The sequence below is a fragment of the Orcinus orca genome, chromosome 19 (genome assembly GCF_937001465.1).
Source record: "Orcinus orca chromosome 19, mOrcOrc1.1, whole genome shotgun sequence".
NCBI classification, from domain to species: domain Eukaryota; kingdom Metazoa; phylum Chordata; class Mammalia; order Artiodactyla; family Delphinidae; genus Orcinus; species Orcinus orca.
The window spans coordinates 36743653-36764918 of NC_064577.1; the positions used below are offsets into that span (position 1 = coordinate 36743653).

Consider the following 21266-nt stretch of genomic DNA (forward strand, 5'->3'; position numbering starts at 1 on the left):
ATAATCTGAACTCTTTAGCTGGGCATACAAGACACTGCATTAACTGATGTGTGATTAACTGTCCATTTTTTTTTAAGCAATTTTCTAACTCACCCTAGGTTCCAGGAATCGAGAATTCTTGTAGTTGCTAGAATGCACCATATAGTCTCCTATCTTCGTCTACTGGCAAATGAGACTTTCTCTATGTAGACCCCTAACGCATACTTATCCTTAAAGTTCAACTTGCATTCTCTTCTCCTCCCTGCCTCTCGCCCAACTGCTGTCACTGTTGGTTTAGCAAGCTCTCTCCTCTATTAGACTTTGAGTTCCCTGGGAGTAGCAACTGTTTCCAACATGTATCACAATGACTGATACACAGTAAACACTAAAAATATCTTTGTGGAATGATTTAATGAACCACATTTGGGGGCAGTCATAAGTTCCTTCCATTGCAGTACTGGATGATGCAGATTTATAAAATATATCCATCATCACGTCTATTAGTTCTATTAATAGATTTAGTTAAATCTAATTTAATAGATTAGTTAAATTAATAGATTTAAGTTCTATTAAACAGCACTATTTTAAAGGGTTGTTAATTTGTTTTAAAATGACTCAAAACCAGTTTTATCTGACTTTTAAAAGAATAACAAAACATAAGACAAAATAATGTCATAACTTTTTAAGAAAATTCATGCTATGTGACAAACATTTATTATGAAACAATGACCAAGGATAAAAAAATGGATAAGAGATGTCTCTGTTCCCAATAACATTCGTGGTCTGATCAGACTATTACCTAAATGCTTTACAATAGCCATAAATGATATTTACCATTCCTAATCAAAACTATAGGCGCCCTAAAATAAAATCTTCAGTGAGCAAAAAGGAAATCATCCCACAATTTTCACATATTACACATATTTCACATTAATGTAGACTAATATATGAGTGTTTCATTAAAGTGTTTAATATAGTGCAAAAAACGTAATATTCGATAAATGCATGCTAAATCTGAATCAACTTTATGCAGAGATGAACAAAGTATTTTTCTAAGTTTTATATCTTTATGTACATATACCACAGATTCATCTGAGGAAAGTAAAACCATATTTGTTACAGAAATAAAATTAGTATCATAGTTATAAATTATCAACTCACAATGTATAATTGGTACCCATATTTAAAATGTTTTCATGACAATCAATCAGAAAAAATGAGAGAGCAAAAAAAAAATCAGAGAGCAAAAATGCATGCAGTTTAAAATAAAATCTCTCTCAACTACCAAAAGAAGTCACCAAACTCTTGGCTACTTTCTGCTTTGATACAACCATTAGCAACTTAAGATCTGTTAAAAACTGACCTGCTACTTCAAAGAAAATACATTTAGTAGTGTTCAGATCTCAATTTAGACTTAATTCCGTTACTAATTGTCTCATTTACTCAGAGACAGCAACATATGAAGAGTGAGAAGTCAATTGCTTCTACTCCTATGGCTGTCTACTAGCTATAGATACTTGGGAAAGTCTTTTTATCTTGGGCAAGTCTTTTTATCTCTCATCAGTAAAATGGAGTGGTGTTTGCTATACAGATTAAATGAGGTAGTAACACGTTAAAGTCTTTTCCTTTTGTGAACCACAGAACACATGTAAATGTAAGGTAACTGTTACTCAATACATTTTTATCGAAGACAAGATATTTAACCAAATAACCTCTTACATTCTCTTTCAATGAAATATAGATATATAAATGTAAATATAATGACAGTATGAACTGATGGAGAGTAAAAAGGCAGTGAGCATTTCTTACCCTTAGGATAGTTAAACTGTATTAGGGAAGCCTTTCTAGAAAGTTTATATGCAATAAAAGGCATTACATTATTAAGTTTCACATTAGGGATAAACACTACAGTACATGAGACACAAGAGTGATCACTGTGAACCTGAATAAGATATAAGCTAGACTTTAATGATTGACTGGGTAGTATTTAAAGAGGTGACTTAAGTATAAATGGCAAGTTTATTCCAGACAGGGTGAATGTCATGATCAAAGGGTCACAGAAAATACAAAGCATTAAGAAGATCGACTTGGATAAAGTAGAAAGTTTCTGAGTAAGAGTTATAGGGAATAAGGCTAGAGAAGTTAGGTAAGGTCAGGTGCCAAGCTAAGAATTTTCTAATTAAGAAAATTAATATGGCAGCAGGATGAGAGTAGGGCAAGTGCTGGTGAGTCAGAGAAAACAGTATATTTATTCATTCGTTCAACAAATATTTATTGATCTACTAATTTCCAGGCACTATTCCTGATTCTGGGAATAATACAGTCAATGAATCTGTAAGACTTACTTTTATGAAGGAATGCAAACAATAAACAAAACCATGCAAACAAAGTAAAATACCTCAAAGAGTGATATGTGCAAAAAAGATAGAAAGGGTAACTGGATGGAGTTTGAATGTGGTGGGGACTGAGAAGGAAGACTGGTGAGGAGACTGAAAAGAAAGACCAATGACTATTAAAAAAAGAAAGCTGTATGCATGTGAGGGGCAGATGGTACACGGGAAATCTCTGTATCTGTCCCTCAATATTGCTATGCACCTTAGTGGTCTAAAAAAAAAATCTATTAAAAAAAAAAAAGAAGGAGAGTGGGGAGGCAGGCAGTGTTTATATTATCAAGGGCTCTATAAGCTTTTTTTTTTTTAACATTTATTTATTTGGCTGCACTGGGTCTTAGTTGTGACACGCAGGATCCTTTAGTTGCGGCATGCAGGCTCTTCGTTGCAACATGTGGGATCGAGTTCGCCGACCAGGGATCGAACCGGGGCCCCCTGCATTGGGAGTGCGGAGTCTTAACCACTGGACTGCCAGGAAGTCCCAAGGGCTCTATAAGCTTAGTGAAAGACTTCAAACTTTATTCTAAAACCTACTGAAATCTATTGCAGGGTTCTAAGATTAGGACTGATATAATATGATGAAGTTGATTTAAGATCACTAAAGCCATTTACTAAGTCAAAGCATGGGCAGTAAGAGGAAGACTGGTCTACCATAGGCAAGTACACCTGAAATAACACAATATTATAAATCAACTATACTTCAATAAAAATAAATTAAAGAAATAAATTAAAAAATAGAAAGAACAAAAATATGGGAAAAAAGAGAAATCAGCGAATTTTTTTAACGACTGTGTGAACTGGCTTGACAGTATAGAACGGGGACCATCAAATTTGTCCAGAATGGGCCAAACAGTAAATATTTTAGTCTCTTTCCCAACTATAGAATGCTGCTTTTATAGAATGAAAGCAGACACAGACAACACATAAACAAATGATTATGGCTATGGCCACATAAAATTCTACTTACAAAAGCAGGTGGTAGGCCAGATGTAGCCTGGAAGCCATGGTTTGTCAACTCCTGGTATAAAAAAAGTGAAGGAACCCCAAATTCAAAGCTAGTTCTCCCTGTCCACTGATACTCCACACAAGACTTCTACCAAATTCAGGGAGGCAACAATCTGGGAGACTGGAAGCTTGACAATAATGTTGAGCAAGATCTCATAATGAGATGATACTTAGATCCCAGAGTCCTGCTAAAGGGAGAGGACTTGACATACACACAGAACAGGCCTCAACCTAGACATCTGAAACACATGTGAACTGAGACAAACTAAACTGCAACCTAGCCCTTATCCACCTCAACCCTCCATCAGATCCAAGAGAGCAGACCCTCACCACAGCTGTCTTACATAGGAAAAAGCTTTCCCTCTCTACATGTTGATGAAAATTGAATTAACTATCAAGTTAAGAAGAAAAAAGACAATTTTCTTCAAGCCAAACTGAGGATTATAACCCAGGAAGCAGATGCTCAGAAGCTCTGAGAACTGTTCCACCTGTTAGAAGTTGAAGGCATAGTCATATACATTTCTGAGACAAAGGATCATACATCAAAATGATATACTGATTTTACATAAAGTTCACCAAGGATACACGGTGCAGGTAAACATGTACAAAGCGAACAGCAAGGCACCATGACCCCTACAGAGCTGGGAAAGAACACTATTCTTTTAAAAAATTACATTGCTAGTGTCAGAAGGAAGAAAAAAAAATTTACCTTTACAGTTGAGCAGGCACTCCCACCCTTGAGGAGCTCTGGTTAATGTGTAATGCAGATGCACACTGCGCATTAGGGAGGGAGAAGGCCCAAACAAACACAGAGAGGGAATTTTATGTTTATTTTTTCTTGTCCTGCCTTAAAATATGAATTTTATTTCATCAAGGGAAAAATATTATTTACTCTAGCCTCTACAGATCTTTTAAACACAATGTCTGATAAACAACTGAAAAATGAGATGTGTGAAGCAGCAAAAGAATTAACAGAAGCAGATACACATCTGACCTAAATGCAGGACTTAGCAGACACATCAGCTATTAAACTATTATTTTTGGCTATTATGTAAAAGTAAAAAAAGGAGGTTAAAAACAGAAAAAACAGATGAAAAGATTGAAAATTTCAACAGAGAAATGAACTATCTTTAAAAGAACCAAATGAACATTCTATAACTGAAAAACACTATCTAAATTAAGAATTAACTGACTGGGCTTAAAAGCTGACTGGACTCAGCAGAAAAATATTAATAAACCTGAAGTCAGGCCAACATAAATTAACCAAAGGGGGAAAATTACCAAAAAAAACAAAGAAAAAGAACAGTTTGAGATGCATTAGGTAATATCAAACAATTTAACGTACAAACTAAAGTTCCAAAACACAGATGAAAAAAGGATAGAAGAAATGCCTTAAGAAATAATGACTAAGGTTTTCCACAACTGATGAAAGACATCAACACTTAGACTCAAGCAGCTCACCAAAATCCAAACAATATAACAGAAAGAAAAGCATACACCTAGGTATATCATAGCCAAATGCTAACAGCCAAGATAAAGCAATTTTTTAAGCAGCCATACTAAATAAAATAAATAAATAAATCGCATTTCATTCAAAGGCAAAAACAATGAGAACGACTGCCAACTTCTTATCAGAAAGAAAAAATAACAGAATAACATCTTTAAAGTGTTGAAAGAACTGCCAATCTAAGATTTTATACCCAGGGAAAATATCCTTCAAAAATGAAGGTAAAATTAAAACATTATGAGAAAATGAAAGCTGAGGTAATTCACTGCCAGTGACCTACACCTCAAGAAATGCAAAGGAAGTTCTGCAGGGTGAAAAAAAAAATATCCCAGATAAAACACCATTTTATAAGAAGGAATGAAGAATACTAGAAGAAGGAAATATATGGGTTAATTTTTTTAAGACATTTAAAAAGCACCTTAAAGACTAATGACTACTTAAAATAACAAATGTATTGTGGGATATATATCAATACTACAGTGGAAGTAAAATACAGACAACAAAAAGTGGGATATAAATAGAATTAAATATCCTAAAGTCCTTACAGTGCTCACAGAGTAGTAGAATAAAATTTGAAGTTAAACCATAAAAAGTTAAAGATGCATATGGTAATCCTTTGCACAGTCTCTTTTTTAGAAAATCCAAGAAGGCATAGCTAAAAGGCCAAGAAAACAGAATTTAAAATATTTCATAAATTCTAAAAATGACAGGGAACAGGGGAAAAAAAAGAACGAGGAACACATGAATGCAAAAGAAACAAAGAGCAAGATGAAAAACTTAAGCCAAATCACATCAATAGTTATATAGTCAATGTAAATGGACTGAATATACCACTTAAAAATAGAAAATCAGATTGGATTCAACAAGACAAAACTACATATTTACAACAAGAGATACATCTTAAATACAAAATCTAGATAGACTTAAAGCCAAAGTATCAGAAGCTCAACTAAGCAAAACATTAACATACAGTAGTTTAAAAAAGCAGTAAAGTTTACTTAATAAATATAGCAAACTTTGTCCTATAAAAAGAAAATACATTTTGTTTTCTAGCATCCATTAGATAGTTATAAGATCTGATCAAAATACAGCCAAAAAGACCCCCAAAAACAAAAAAGCAAAACCCTCAATGTTTTAAAGCAAAAGTTGGCAAACTTTTTCTTACAGGGTCAAATCATAAGTATTTCGGGAGTGTGGGCTACACAGTCTCTATCACAAATGGGTGTGACTATGTTCCAGTAAAATCATACTATGTAAAAAGTTAATATTGAGAACACTATATATCAAAATTTATGGAATACAGCATAAGCTATATCATAGAAAATTCATAATGTAAATGAGAAGAAAAATAAAATTAGTAAAATCAAGAGTTGAATCTTTTGAAAAAGCTAATAAAATAGATAAGCCTCAAAGCTAAGAGACAGAAAATATAAAAACATTCAATATTAGGAGAAACTGAATTAAACTCAAATGAATACAATATTTATAACTTTATACAAATAAATTCTAAAATCTCAATGAAATGGACATTTTCTAGGAAAATAATAAATTATCCAAATTGCCTAAAGGAAACTTAATTACACTGATGAAAATAAAATAGAAAATACTGTCAAAAAACTACCTAAAAAACCCCCAAAAAGCTCAGGCTAGCCATTTTTATGTCTGAGTTCCACTAAACTTTCAAGGAATAAATAATTTATATGATACATGAAGCACTGTAAAAGATGAAACCATGACAATTCATCTTGTGAAGTTAGCAAAACTCAAACAACTCTGAATAAATAGGATAAAAATAAAACTGGAAATAGAGGTGAAAACATGAGTGCAAGTGTATGTGTCTATCTGATGAGAAGTGCTATTAGTTTAATTGCTAAACCACTACAAATACCTGAAATATAAATAAAACCAGTCAAATCAGATATGTTTCAAAATGCAATTTCAAGGCTCTCACCACTTTTTTCACTCTCCAGTCATGTTCATTTTCATAGCCCACCACCGAATAAGAATCCTTCCTCTTTTTAACACAGCCACACTCTGTCACTTCCTCTAATGACTTTTCCCCTCAAGTTCTATGACAGCCTATCTTAATTGGCAAGGACAAACGAATTTCATAAAGAGTAAATATCTCAACTGACGAACACAAATTGGGCAAATAGATGGGCAGAGAACAGAAAGGGAAACAGCAGTCAATAATGACAGGTTTGGGTTTTATTACAGAAGATGCTATAGCTCTACAATTAAATAAGTAAAATCCTTTCCTCATATTAAACAGGAGTATGTTTTCTAACCAAATTTGTTAGAACAGGGTACAGAAAAGGTAAAAACCCTTGAAAAGCTTATGCTGTAATTTCATGGTTTACTAATGAAATAAAACTTAATGTCCCTGGAAGGAAAAAGATATTTTTATAGCAAAATATATTTACATGAATGCTATGGTACATATTTCTTTGAACATTTTATTATGAACATTCACTATTCAGACAGCAATGAAGATTTTAATTAATTTCAATGCCCAGTTGGTGGTGGTGAGGAGGGCGGAGGGAACGCCAATAACAAATGCTTCTAACAAAGTGCCCTATTTTCACAGACGGACTGATTTTTGCTCATGAAGTGGTTAAAGAGAAATTAACTCAAACTCAAATATCAAGCAACCAGTACACTACCCAGTACTTAGTGATTAATGAATAAACATCTGTTGACAGAAATGAAATCATGATCTATAAAAGTAAAACAATAAACTGGACTTCATAAATATTAAAAACTTTACAAAAGACCCTGCTAAGGGGATAGAAAGACAATCAACAGGCTGGGAGAAAATACTGGCAAACAACATATCTGACAAAGGCTAAAATATATAAAGAGCTCTCAAAACTTAATACACACACACACACACGCAAACACACACACAGCCCAGTTAGAAGACAGCCAAAAGACATGAAGAGATGTTTCACCAAAGAAGACATACAGAAGGCAAATAAGCACATGAAAAGATGATCAGTATCATTTAGCCACTAGGGAAATGAAAATTAAACCATAATGAGGTACCAATACACACTTATCAAAATAATTAAAATTAAAATAGTGACAACACCAAATGCTGGCAAGAATGAGGAGAAACTGGATTACTTACACACTGCTGGTGTGAGTGTAAGATGGTACAGGCACTCTGAAAGAGATGGCACTTTCTTTAAAAACTAAACATGCAACTAAAGTATGTCCTGGCAACTGTACCCCTGGACATTTACCCCAAAGAAATGAAAGCACATCTTCACACAAAACCCTGTACATTTCCCCATATGACCAGCAATTCCACTCCTAGATATATTCCCCCCAAAAACTGAAAACAGAGACTCAAACAGATACTTGTATGACAATGCTCAGAGCAGCATTATTCCAATGGAAATAACCCAGTGTCTATCAACAGATGAACGGATAAACAAAATGTGGCATACACATACAAAGGAATAGTATTCAGTCATAAAAAGAAATGAACTTCTGATACATGCTACAACAGGAATGAACCTTGAAAACATTATGCTAGGTGAAATAAGCTACATACAAAAGGCCAAAATAGTATGATTACACTTACGTGAAATATCTAGAAAAGGCAAATTCACAGAGACAGAAAGATTCGAGGTTATTGGGGCTGGGAAGAGGAAATGGGGAGTTACTGCCTAATGGGTACAGAGTTCGTGCTTGGGGTAATGAAAAATTTGGGGAAATAGTGGTGGTGGTTACATAACATGGTGAATGTAATTAATGCCAATAAATTGTACAATTAAAAATGGTTAAAATAGAGCTTCCCTGGTGGCGCAGCGGTTGGGAGTCCGCCTGCTGATGCAGGGGACACGGGATCATGCCCCGGTCCGGGAGGATCCCACGTGCTGCGGGGCGGCTGGGCCCGTGGGCCATGGCCGCTGAGCCTGCGCGTCCGGAGCCTGTGCTCCGCGGCGGGAGAGGCCGCAACGGTGAGAGGCCCGCATACCACACACACACAAAAAAAGGTTAAAATAGTGAACTTTATGTTATATATATTTACCACAATAAAAAACTTAAAAAAAATCAGTCCGTGGCCTATGATACCAGTGCAGTGCCTAGCAAGAGACCATTACAATAACTAACAGCACAGGATCCTCACAGAAAACAATTCCTGCCTGAGATGAGCTTACAAACAAACTTAGAAAACACATCGGAAATGATCCACCATGAACAAGTCACAAAACATCACAGAAGAATCAGTGCCCCAAGCATTAAAGGTAATACAATGATGCCAGAAAACATAAGCTCTAACACCTCCATTCTATCCCTAGTTTAAGTCTAAATCAAAGGCAACCTCTGGCTGTTCTCAAATTTAGAATGTATCTTTTGGTCATAATGGCATTTGTGTCCTACAATGTGCTGGACAGCGCCACAAAATGAAGTGGCAATAATGCTCTTGCCTCAGTAATGCCATGGTTTTCTTTGCTCTCTTTCCTAGACATATGTCTAGCCTATGTGCCTATGTAACCAAGTATTTATAGCTAGTTTTAATATCTTGTTAAGTCATACCCTGACCAAAATCAATTATTCCTTTTCATACTTATTTTCATTTATTCTTCCATAGAATTGTTTTTGTGTTTTTTTTTTGCGGTACGCGGGCCTCTCACTGTTGTGGCCTCTCCCGTTGCGGAACACAGGCTCCGGATGCGCAGGCTCAGCGGCCATGGCTCACAGGCCTAGCTGCTCTGCGGCGTGTGGGATCTTCCCGGACCGGGGCACGAACCCTTGTCCCCTGCATCGGCAGGCGGACTCAACCACTGCGCCACCAGGGAAGCCCTTCCACAGAATTTTAAAGTTATTTTACCCAACTGAAAATGAACCTGCTGTTTCCTGAATGGAAGAAACAAATTTATGTGTAAATCCAGAAGCACGATATGTTTTTCCATTTGTCCAAGTCTTACACACTTCAATAACGTTTCTTGTCAAATCTATTCCTGAGAATTTAATGGCTGTTATCATTGTGAATGTAATTTTTTTCTCATTTACATTTCTAATCAGGAAATATTGGTAGGGATAAAAGTGCTAACCACCTTGCCAAATTACATTATTATTTCTAGTAAATATTTACTGGATTCTCTGGGGTTTTTACCTAGCTTAAAAATAAAAATGACACTGTCTTGTCTTTTCCAATATTTATATTAGTCACTTTATTTTCTTGTCTTTATTGTATACTAGAACCTTCCAAACAATTTTGAAAAAGAGTGGTAACAGGAGAAATCTCTATCATGTTTCTGTTTTAATGAGAATGGCTGATCCATTTCTTTGTTTAGAATGATGCTGGCTGTTGGATTTGGTGAATACTCTTTATTACATTTAAAGTATCCTTTTTCTATTTTAATGCTTTTAATGGCTGCTCAGATATATAAAATGCTTTTTCAGAATATAATGATATGATAATGTGGTTTTAAATTTTTTTTCTAAGTAAAAAACTTACATTGATTTTCTGATATAGAAACGTCTTTGCATTCCTGGAACAAATTCTACTGTTGTAGTACACAATCAGGAATTATTTATATTTAACTATAAGTTTTACTTACTTTGCTCACTTTTCTTTCTGCATCTCCTTCTTTCCTCACATTTATTTTTTATTTTGGTAGAAGACAGCCTCAAGATATTTTTTTTCTCCCAATGGCTGCGTTATATTAAGGGTACTATACTTCCTGAGTTCTTGAATATCTGAAATTGACAGTATTTTGCCCCCCTCATACTTGAATGATGGTTTACCAAAACAATGATACAATGATACCAAATAGTGGCATTAGTTATATCAAAGAAACATATTGGAACTTTTACTAATTACTTGCATGATTTTAAATAATAAAAACAACAGTTAAGAAAAATATAAATAAACATTTAATTTTTAGGAAACATAAAAACACACATGATTTCTTTATAACTCATAATTCAAAAGAGCCACACAGTTGTCTTTTCACAAAGCAAGAGTTCCAAGTCCTATGTACCTCAGAAACAATTTTCACATCATAAAACTGAATTAAGCTATAAAATTCAAAGCTGATATTCACATATCCTTAGAGGGAAAACTTTGCCTGAGAAAATTCATTTGTTATTACTTGATATAAAATCTATTTCTGTTAAATATTTATGTAGTGCCCCACACAAGAGTTGAGATCAACTATTTAAAGGACAAATTAGAACAGTCAATATCCTTTATTACAAGTGCTTTTCAAACTAAAAACTAAATTGGTTCCCTAAAACAAAACAAAACAAATGATTATGCCATGAGAAAACTTACCTTACTAATTTTAAAAATAAGCCATGGGCCAAAAGTTAATATAAAGAATAAAGTACCCACCCAATTATTCATTAATGATTAAAGAAAAAAACTGTAATGATGAAAACATTAATGATATCATCCCATAAACACACTCTTTCTTTTAATATCAAATTTATTCTTGCTTTGGAATTCTTGTCCTAGAGAACATTTGAAAAAAAATACTGCTTCTCTATAAATTCTTGCCATATAGAATACAAATCACTATTTTTATAACTACTCTAACTTACAACTACTCTAAATTATAAACATTTTACATGAAAAGCCATGGAGAAGAATAAACACTAGAATAAGACCCCCCGAAATCATTACTGACATAATTAAATACCTAGTAAATCAAAATAATAAGCTTTAATAATACAGTAGAACCTTGACATATATGGATTTAATAATATGATTGCTACTAAAGCAGTAGTTACTCAGAAGCCTAGGATACAATAATTTGTAATTTTGCTAAAGCACAAATTTGGTGCCTACCTCTAATAAGGGTAGTATGTGGAAATAAATCACACCTGGTACTCAGGGCAAAAAGTCTACCCAGCATCTGCATCTTAATATGGCTTTACTGTTTTCTACTAGTTATTTTATATGGATTAGTTGTTGTGAAGTGACAGAAAATCCTACTCCTGGTGTCAAAAGTAAACAACTGTAGGTGTCTAAGGAAATCATAGTTCTTGACCAGAAAATAAATTTTGGATAAACCATTTCTTTAAGTGACAAATGTGGAGGCAGCTTGGATCTCTGACATGTATGAGTTACTCTGTGTGTGTGTCTTTCAAAAAGTGACCAGTGGGGTAACATCAACTATTATTCGTCTTCTGCTAAATCCAGTTAATGTCTGGGGAGATGCAATACCTAAATGCAATGTAGTTCTCTGGATTCAATTCTGGAACACAATGAGGAGTTTAATGAAAAAGCTAATGAAATCCAAAAAGAAGTGTGGAGTTTAGTTAACAGCAATATACCAATGTTGGTTTCTTAGTTTTGACAAATGCACCATGGTAATATAAGATGTAACAGTTGGGAAAATTAGGTAAAGGATATACAGGAATTCTCTGTACTATCTTTGCAACTTTTCTATAAAACTAAAATTAACCCAAAATGAAAAGTTCATGGGAAAAAAAAGAGGAATAGGAGGAAATAAAATTATATTAGTAAAAACCAACAGAAACAGACACATTTAGAGTTAGACAAAAAAATATAGATATAAATATAGTAGGTCTATATTTATAAAAGGTAAGAGACAAGATTGAGAATAGTACTGACAAAGAACAGAAAAAAATAAAAACCTAATGGTGTCTACCTGCAGACTGTTTTTAAGTTGAAAGGGGAAAATTAGTATCTACATAGCAGAGAAACTGGACAGTACACTGATTTGGTCATCAAAATCACTAATGAGTGACAGATGGACATTATGTGCCTCCAGCTGTGATAACCCAAAAAGAAAAGAACGTATGTAACATTCAGACCACAGAAACATACCCTGGATCTAATCATTAAAAAAAAATCAGAACAAATATAAAATTAGGAGCATTCTAGTTATTCATCAAGCATGTCAAGAAAGGCTGAGAAACTGTTTTGAATTAAATGAGAGTAAAAAGACATAACAAGTAATATAATACCTTATTCTAGACTGGATCTTGGAAAGGAAGAGGGAAAATTCTTTTTTTAAAAGTTACTAGGTAAACTGACAAAATTTGGAGAATAGATGGTAGATTGGATAAAAGTATTATATCAATCTTAAACTGCCTGAGGTTGATAACTGGACTGTGGTATAAAAAAGAATTTCCTTAAGAAATACCCGTTGAAATTTTTAGGAGTAAAGGGGCATGATGTATTTAACCCACCCTCAAGTGATTTAAAAAAGAGTGAGTGAGAGAGAAAGGGTGAAGTAGGGGAGAAATGGAGACACTGTGCATGTGTACTTATAGAGAGAGAATGATGAAACAAGTGCGGTGAAAAGTTCATGAATCTGTGCAAGGGTATATGGAGTTCTTTGTACTACTGCTGCAACCTTTCAGTAAGCTCAAAATTATTTCCAAATTTTGGGAATTCCCTGGAGGTCCAGTGGTTAGCACTCTGTGCTTTCACTGCCAAGGGCCTGGGTTCAATCCCTGTTCGGGGAACAAGGATCCCACTAGCCACACGGCATAGCCAAAAAAAATTAATTAAAAAAAATTATTTCCAAATTTAAAAAAAATTTAAAAAGCAAACGGAAGTTCTAGAACTGAAATATACAAAAACTAAAATTAAGAACTGAATGTGGTTAAGAACAGATTATATACCAATGGAAAGCGAATCAGTGAACTATAAGATAGATAAAAAGAAAATATCCAGCATAAAGTATATAGAGACAAAAGGATAGAAAGAGAGTGTAAGAGACATAGATGACATGCATGTAGTCTATCAAATGCATAACTGGAGTCCTAGAAAGAAAGGAGAAAGAGAAAAAGGGGAAAAAAATAAAATTTGAAGAGATAATGAGTAATAGCTTTCCAAAACTGATGAAAGTCATCAAGCCACAGATTCAAAAAACCCTACAAACATAAATAAATAGAAGAGAAACAAAGACAGATTAAAAAGAAAACCACTCCTAGGCACATCAATGTAAATGTAGAAAACTAAAAACAAAAAAGAAAAACATCAGATTGCCTTTAAAGAGGGAGCAATTAGACAGTTGACTTTTCACCAGAAATAATTCAAGAAGCCAGAAGACAATGAACAATATTTCAAAGTGCTGAAAGAAAATAACTGCGAACCTATAATTCCACTCCCAGCAAAAACATCCTACAAAAAATAAAGGCAAAATAAAGACACTTTCAGATAACTAAACGCAAAGTAAAATCACCACATCAAGATCCCAACTAAAGGAAATTTTAAAGGGTGTTCTACAAACAAAAAGAAATTTGGTGATCCCATCTAGAAAGTGAAGGAAGCAGGAGGGAACAAATATCAATAAAAATGTCAAATACATGAATAAATCCAAACAACAGTGACTACATAATACAATAATAATGTCTTGTGGCATTTAAATAAATATAGGTGAAAAGATTCTAAGGCTCTTCCATTGTCCAGGAAGTGGGTAAAAGTACAAATTGATACCAAACTTTGATTGATGTTTTAATCTTTAAGCTAACCACTGAATGAATTTTAAGAGTATATAATCTCCAAGTCAATAAGGAGAGATATGGAATATAAAAAATCTTTTGATCAATCCAAAATAAAGCAATACAGGAGAGAGAAAAAGCACAGAACAGTCAGGACAAGCACAAAACACACAGCAATATGTTATATTTAAACCCAAATATATCACTGGTTGAATTACTATAGACGAACCAACATCTCCCTTAAGAGAAAAACTTGTCTGAATGAATAAAAAAGGAAAATTCAACTATGTGCTATTAACAGTATAAACATATATATATGTTGAAAATAAAAGAATGGAACAAATTATACCTTATAAATACTAATCAAAAGAAAGCTAGTACAGCTATACTAACATTAGACAAAATCAACTTTCAAACAAAAGGCATTATTAAAAATCCAGGGCTTCCCTGGTGGCGCAGTGATTGAGAGTCCGCCTGCCGATGCAGGGAACACGGGTTCGTGCGCCGGTCTGGGAAGATCCCACATGCCACAGAGCAGCTGGGCCCATGAGCCATGGCCGCTGAGCCTGCGTGTCCAGAGCCTATGCTCCGCAACGGGAGAGGCCACAACAGTGAGAGGCCCGCGTACCGCCAAAAAAAATATATATATATAGAGGGACATTCTGTTATGGTAAAACAGTTAATTCACCAGGAAGATGTAGTAAGTCTAAATTTCAATGCATCTAATAAGATATCTTTCAAATACAGACAATTCTACAATCATAGTGTGAGATTTAATCACACCTTTCTCAGTAAATAATTTAAAAAAAATAAGTTAGAATATAAAACGTTTGAGGACTACCATTAACAAAAACTGACCCACACTACACCCAACAACTGCCGAATCCACATTATTTGGTGCATCTAGAACATTAGACTAAATTGATCATATGCTGAGCTGTAAGGGAAATCTCAATAAATATGAAAAGAATAAAATACAGGATAGGTTCTCTGATAAGAGTACAAATAAGGTAAGTTAATAATAAGATAACCAGGAAATCATCAACTGTTTGGAAATTAACAATTATACTTTAAATACCTATGGATCAAGAAGAAATCACAAAGAGAGCTAAAAAACATTTGAAGAGAATGATAATGAACATACTACTTATGAAAACTTGTAAAATACATAAAAATTAGGAAATTGAAAAGATTAAAAGGATATAATAGCAACAAGGACATACTGTATAGCCCAGGGGATTATACCCATTATCTTATAATAACCTATAATGGAATATAACCTGAAAAAATACTGAATCACTATGATGCACACCTGAAACTAACACAATATTGTAAATCAACTATACTTCAATTAAAGAAAAGAATATGATAAATACCAACAACCCATTTGCAGAAAACAAACATTTAGTACATTAATCTTCAACATTTCTCCCAAAAAAGTATCTATACAGTTTTGGTTTGTTTTTACCTTAAAAGCCTAAGAATTACACTCTTGTTATTTTTAAAAAATCTTTATTTTAATGACTAGAAAAATGTTCAACTTGTATTTCACTTTCTGTATAACCCTTTGAGGACAGTTTCTATTATTTTTAGTCTCATTCCCCAAAGAGTATCTAGGACTGAAATAATTTTACATGTTAATTCAAAAGTAAATTTAGGTCTAGAAAGTCTTTAATACATAGTTCACAGAAGCATTATACCCTCATATATCAGAAATAAATATTTTTCTTTCATTAACTCTTCCTTTACCTGACTATTCCTGATGAGTGTTCATCAAGTGTTCCTCTTAATAAAGAGTCTGACAGCCTATAGGAATGTACACTTTCTTTTTTTCTAAATTAAATAAGCTATTTAATAAATATATAAAGTGTTGTAGCACTAATTCAGATCCCTAAGAAAACTTTCTTTTCTAAAACATCACACAGAATAAATGTAGCAGAGTCACTCACCACTTGATCTATTCTTACGACTTGATTTCCCTCCAGTAAGAAGCATCTTGAGACTATTCCGAAACATGGTTGTGCTATTCTAGTATTCACAAAACTGTAAAAGAAAATGTGGGAAAACGTTAGAAAACTTGGTTTTCTATTCAAAATACTATTAAGAATTAATTTTAAATGTGCTATAAGGAATTAACTACTCTGTTTAAATATATAGTACAGAAATTTTAACTACATGAGAGAAACATTTATTTAAATAATTTAATTTAATTAAACATTTATGTTGTTTCTTAAAAATATACTATAATACTTTGAGTACCCTAAGAGACAAAGGTAGACATCACTGAGGGTACACAGAAATAGAAAACAATTAGGTTGCTATAAATACAGTTTACCCTTCCACCAAGCTCTCCATTTCTTGGACAATTGTCCCATATGCTCAATACACACACCCAAAGTTTAAGAGTTCAGAACTTAAGAACGGATGCCTATTTCCCATTGGTCAAGCCAGAATTCCATCTCACGAGACTACTAATATACATGAGTACATCAGTATACAGATATACTACTAACCTCTTTATGTCCCGCTCCTATCAAAGGAAAATCCTGCTGACTGTGCTTTGGATTATGTCCTCTCTCACCTCAAGAACTTTTATCTAAAAGTCATCTTCCTTTTCTCTCTCACGCAGCTTTAATTTTTTTCTCTCTACTGAATCATTCCAGTCATAACATAAACATGCTAGTACGTCCTAACCAAAAACAAATAAGTAAGCCCCTCTCTGTACTCCCACAAGGACCAATTACTGCTCCTATATCCTTGCTATGCACAGCAAAATTTCCCAAGTGTCAGTACTCGGCACCTGCAGCAGATTGAACAGAGCAAATGTGAATTAGAACAGAGGTTAACAGAAAATCTCCAAACCAAAGCACAGAGAAATTAAAGGTTGAAAACTACAGAAGAGTATGAGAGGCATATGGAATCCTTTGAAAGGTTCTAACATACATATCATTGAAATCCCAGAAAAAAAGAAAGAAAAAATAAGAAAGAAACGTTATATGAAGTGACAACAATCAAGAATTTCCTAACACTGATGAGACATAAAGCCACATCTTTAAGCAGCTAGGGAAAAAATAAACACACTGAAAGAAGCAACAATCAACAGACTGAGCGATAACTTTGAATAGAAATGCTGAATGGCACAAGACAATGGAATGACTGCTTAAAATTTTTGAAAGAAAAGAGGTGCTAATCAAGAAATCTATTCACAGTTTTAAATGTTTTGAAAAATGAAAATGAAATAAAGGTGATTTCAGAACAAAAACAAGGAATTTATCAGTAAAAGAAATACTAAAAGGGAGTTCTTCCAACAAAGGAAAATAATACTAGAAAAAAACATAGAAATGCAAAAAGGAAGAGCCATAGAAAAGTAAGTATATTGGCAAATATGAATGAACTATAATTGTAAAAAAATATAACATTACTAATTTGTTAAGTTTAAAATATATAGAGATTTTAAATGCATAACGACAATGACAGAAAAGTGAGGAGTGGGGTAAATGAAGTTAAAGTGTCCAAGATATCTGTCTACATTGTGCAGGAAGTGGCAGAAGTAATAATTTACACTAGACTGCAACAACTCAAAATTCATGTAGTAATTTCTAGGATAGCCATTAAAAGCTAACTGAGGTGAGAAAAAGAATGATTAAAATATCTGACTGAACCAAAGAAGGTAAGAAGTGAGAGAAAAAGCACAGTACCTGTGGATAAAATATAAAATAAATAGTATGTTGGTAGCTTTAAACTTAAATTATATCTGTTATTATGTTAAATACTCTACTAAAAGACTATTTATGGACACAGAAAGATTAAATATAAAATGATGAGAAAAGATATACCACAAAAAAATCAATTAAAAAGAAGCTAGCATAGCTATGCCAATATCAAAGTAGACAAGGCAAGATATTTCTTAATAATTAAAAAGTCATACCAACAAGAAGATACCCTAATTCTAAACCTCAATGGACCCAACAACAAAGCTTAAAAATATACAAAGCAAAAATATCCAAGACTAATAGATGATACAGACAAATCCATAATCACGTGGGAGACCAACACACATTTGTCAATAGCTACAAGATCAAGCAGACAAAAAATTCACTTAAGATATATTGATAGACGATTTGAACTACATAATTAACCAACTAGACTTACAAAGTATATGTATAGTACGCTCTTCCAAATAAAAAGAGAATACACAAACTATACACAAAACATATACCAAAATGGACCATATGCTGGGTTATAAAGCAAGTCTCAATAAATTTCAAAGCACTGAACTCTTTAGGAGTATATTCTCTGACTACAACGCAAATTATTACAAGTGAATAATTTTTAAAAATTGAGAAAATCCCCTACTGCTTGAAAATTAAGTGATGCACTTCTAAATAACCCATGAGTCAAAAAACGTAAATAAATCACAATGGAAATTTTTAAAAATTTGCAATGAATGATAATGAAAAAATGACTTAGGGAAACATATGGGATGTAACTAAAGCAATGCTTATAAATAAATGTATACCTTAAATGCAGTATTAGAACAGAAGGGTCAAAATCAATAGCTAAACTTCTATCTCAAGAAGTTCAAAAACAAACAGCAAACCAAATCCAAAGAAAGTAAATGGAAAGAAACAGTAAAGAGTAAAAATGAGTGAAGCAGGAAACAAATCCAAAATGGATAAAATCAACAAAGTCAAACACTGGATTTCTGAAAAGCAGCAAAATTGAAAAACCTAGTAGCAGGGCTGATCAAGAAAAACAGATGGAAATTACCAATATCAGGAATGAAATAGGGGACATCATTTCAGATACTAAAGCCTTTTTCTAAATAGGAAGATATACGAACAACTTTACACCAAATTTAACATTTTACATGAAACAAATTCTTTGAAAAATACAACTTAATGAAACACAAAGTTGAGCAGAAAATCTCAACTAGCTCTATCTCTATTAAAGAAACTGAATTTATCAAAACTTTTCCCACAAAGAAAAGTACCGGGCCAGACTATTTCACTGGTGAAGTCTGGCAAACATTTAAGAGTAACACCAATCTTATAAAAATTCTTTAAGAAAATAAAAATAATACTTCCCAACACATTTTAAGAGGGCAACATGATCTTAATCACAAAATCTAACTGATTATAAGAAAAGACAATTACAGATTACATACCTCATGAACATCGACTCAAAAATCCTTAACGAAAGACACTGAAAACTACAAAAGGTTGCTTTAAAAAGAATTAAAGAAGACCTAAATAAGTAGAGACAGAGGCACACCTCGGAAGATATTGTGGGTTTGGTTCCAGACCACTGCAAAAAAGTAAATACTACAATAAAGTGAGTCACACGAATTTTTTGGTTTCCCAGTGCATATGAAAGTTATATTTACTCTATACTGTAGTCTATTAAGTATGCAATATCATTATGTCTGAGAAAACAATGCATTATATATACCTTAATTTTAAAATACTTTAATGCTAACCATCACCCAAGCCTTCAGCAAGTTATAGTGATAACATCAAAGATCACTGATCACATACAGAAAATAAACTAGTGGTTACCAAAGGGGACAGGCAAATTAGGGGTATGGGACTAAGACATACAAACTACTGTGCATAAAACAGATAAGCAACAAGGATATATTGTATAGCACAGGGAATTACAGCCATTTCTTGTAGTAACTTTTAATGGAGTACAATCTGTAAAAATATTGAATCACTATGCTGTATATCTGAAACCAATATAATATTGTATAAATCATACCTCAATTTTAAAAAAGATCATTGATCACAGATCACCATAACAAATATAATAAAAAATGAAAATGTCTGAAATATTGCAAGAACTACCAAATTGTGTCAGAGACATGAAGTGAACAAATACTGTTGGAAAAATGGTGCCAATAGACTTGCTCAACTCAGGGTTGCCACAAACCTTCAATATGTAAAAAACACAATATCTGCAAGGCACAGTAAAGTGAAGCATAGTAAAACAAGGTATGCCTATATACTATGTTCACAGATCGGAAGGTTCAATATCGTTAAACTGTCAATTCTCCCTATATTGCTCTAAAGAAACAATACAATCTCAACCAAATTCCAGCAGGCTTTTTTTTTGTGTGTAAATTGAGAAGTTGATTCTAAAATGCATATGGTACTGCAAAGAGCCTAGAACATCCAAAGCAATCTTGGAAACTACCAAAAAAAGCTAAAGCACTTATAAGACCTGAAATCAAGACTTACTCTATAAAGCTCCAGTAACTGTGACAGTACAGTACTGTCGTAAAATTCATCAAATAGATCAATGGGAACAGAATAGTTAGTGTAGAAAAAGACCTATACTTAATACCATCATTTGTTTTCAACAAAGTCATTAACGGGTAAAGGAAAGTCTTTTCAACAAATGGTGGTGGAACAAATATATATCCATTTCTTAAAACTTAACCTTGATCTGTGTCTCACACTATACATGAAAATTAATTCAAAGTAAATCAAACATCAAACATCACATAAATGCTAAAATCATAAAGCTTTCAGAAGAAAACACAGGAGAATATCTTTATTATTTAGAGCAGGAAAAGGATTCTTAGACACAGCAAGTAATAACCATAAAAATTCATTAAAATGTAAAAAAAATCTGCTCATCAAAAATAACATTAAGTAAATGAATAGACAAATCACAAACTGGGAGAAATTATGCACAAAACATATATCTAACACAAATAAACATCCAAGATATATAAAAAACACCTACAACTCGATAATAAAGAGACAATTCAATTTTTAAATGGGTAAAAGATTTGAATAGACACTTTAAAAAAAAAGATATATCTTCTTTTTTAACACACATATAAAAGGAGCTCAACATTCTGTCATTGGGTAAATACAAATTAAAACGAGCTACCTCTATATTCCCACCAGAAGAGCTAATTTTTTAAAGCCTGACAATAT

At 33.2% G+C, this 21266-nt stretch overlaps 1 protein-coding gene across 9 annotated transcripts in view; it reads right to left on the bottom strand.

The window, feature by feature from the left end:
- TANC2 (tetratricopeptide repeat, ankyrin repeat and coiled-coil containing 2) overlaps nucleotides 1–21266 on the bottom strand; it is a 357408-nt gene that overhangs the window by 308147 nt on the left and 27995 nt on the right. For 8 of the 9 annotated variants that reach the window (XM_004275661.3, XM_049701636.1, XM_049701638.1 and 5 more), the window contains exon 2: nucleotides 16269–16362. The exons of the other annotated variant lie outside the window; for it this stretch is intronic. In XM_004275661.3, coding sequence (XP_004275709.1) covers nucleotides 16269–16335 — 67 coding nt within the window. In that variant the 5' untranslated portion in view covers nucleotides 16336–16362. The remainder of the gene's footprint in view (nucleotides 1–16268; nucleotides 16363–21266) is intronic. 9 annotated transcript variants of the gene reach the window in all.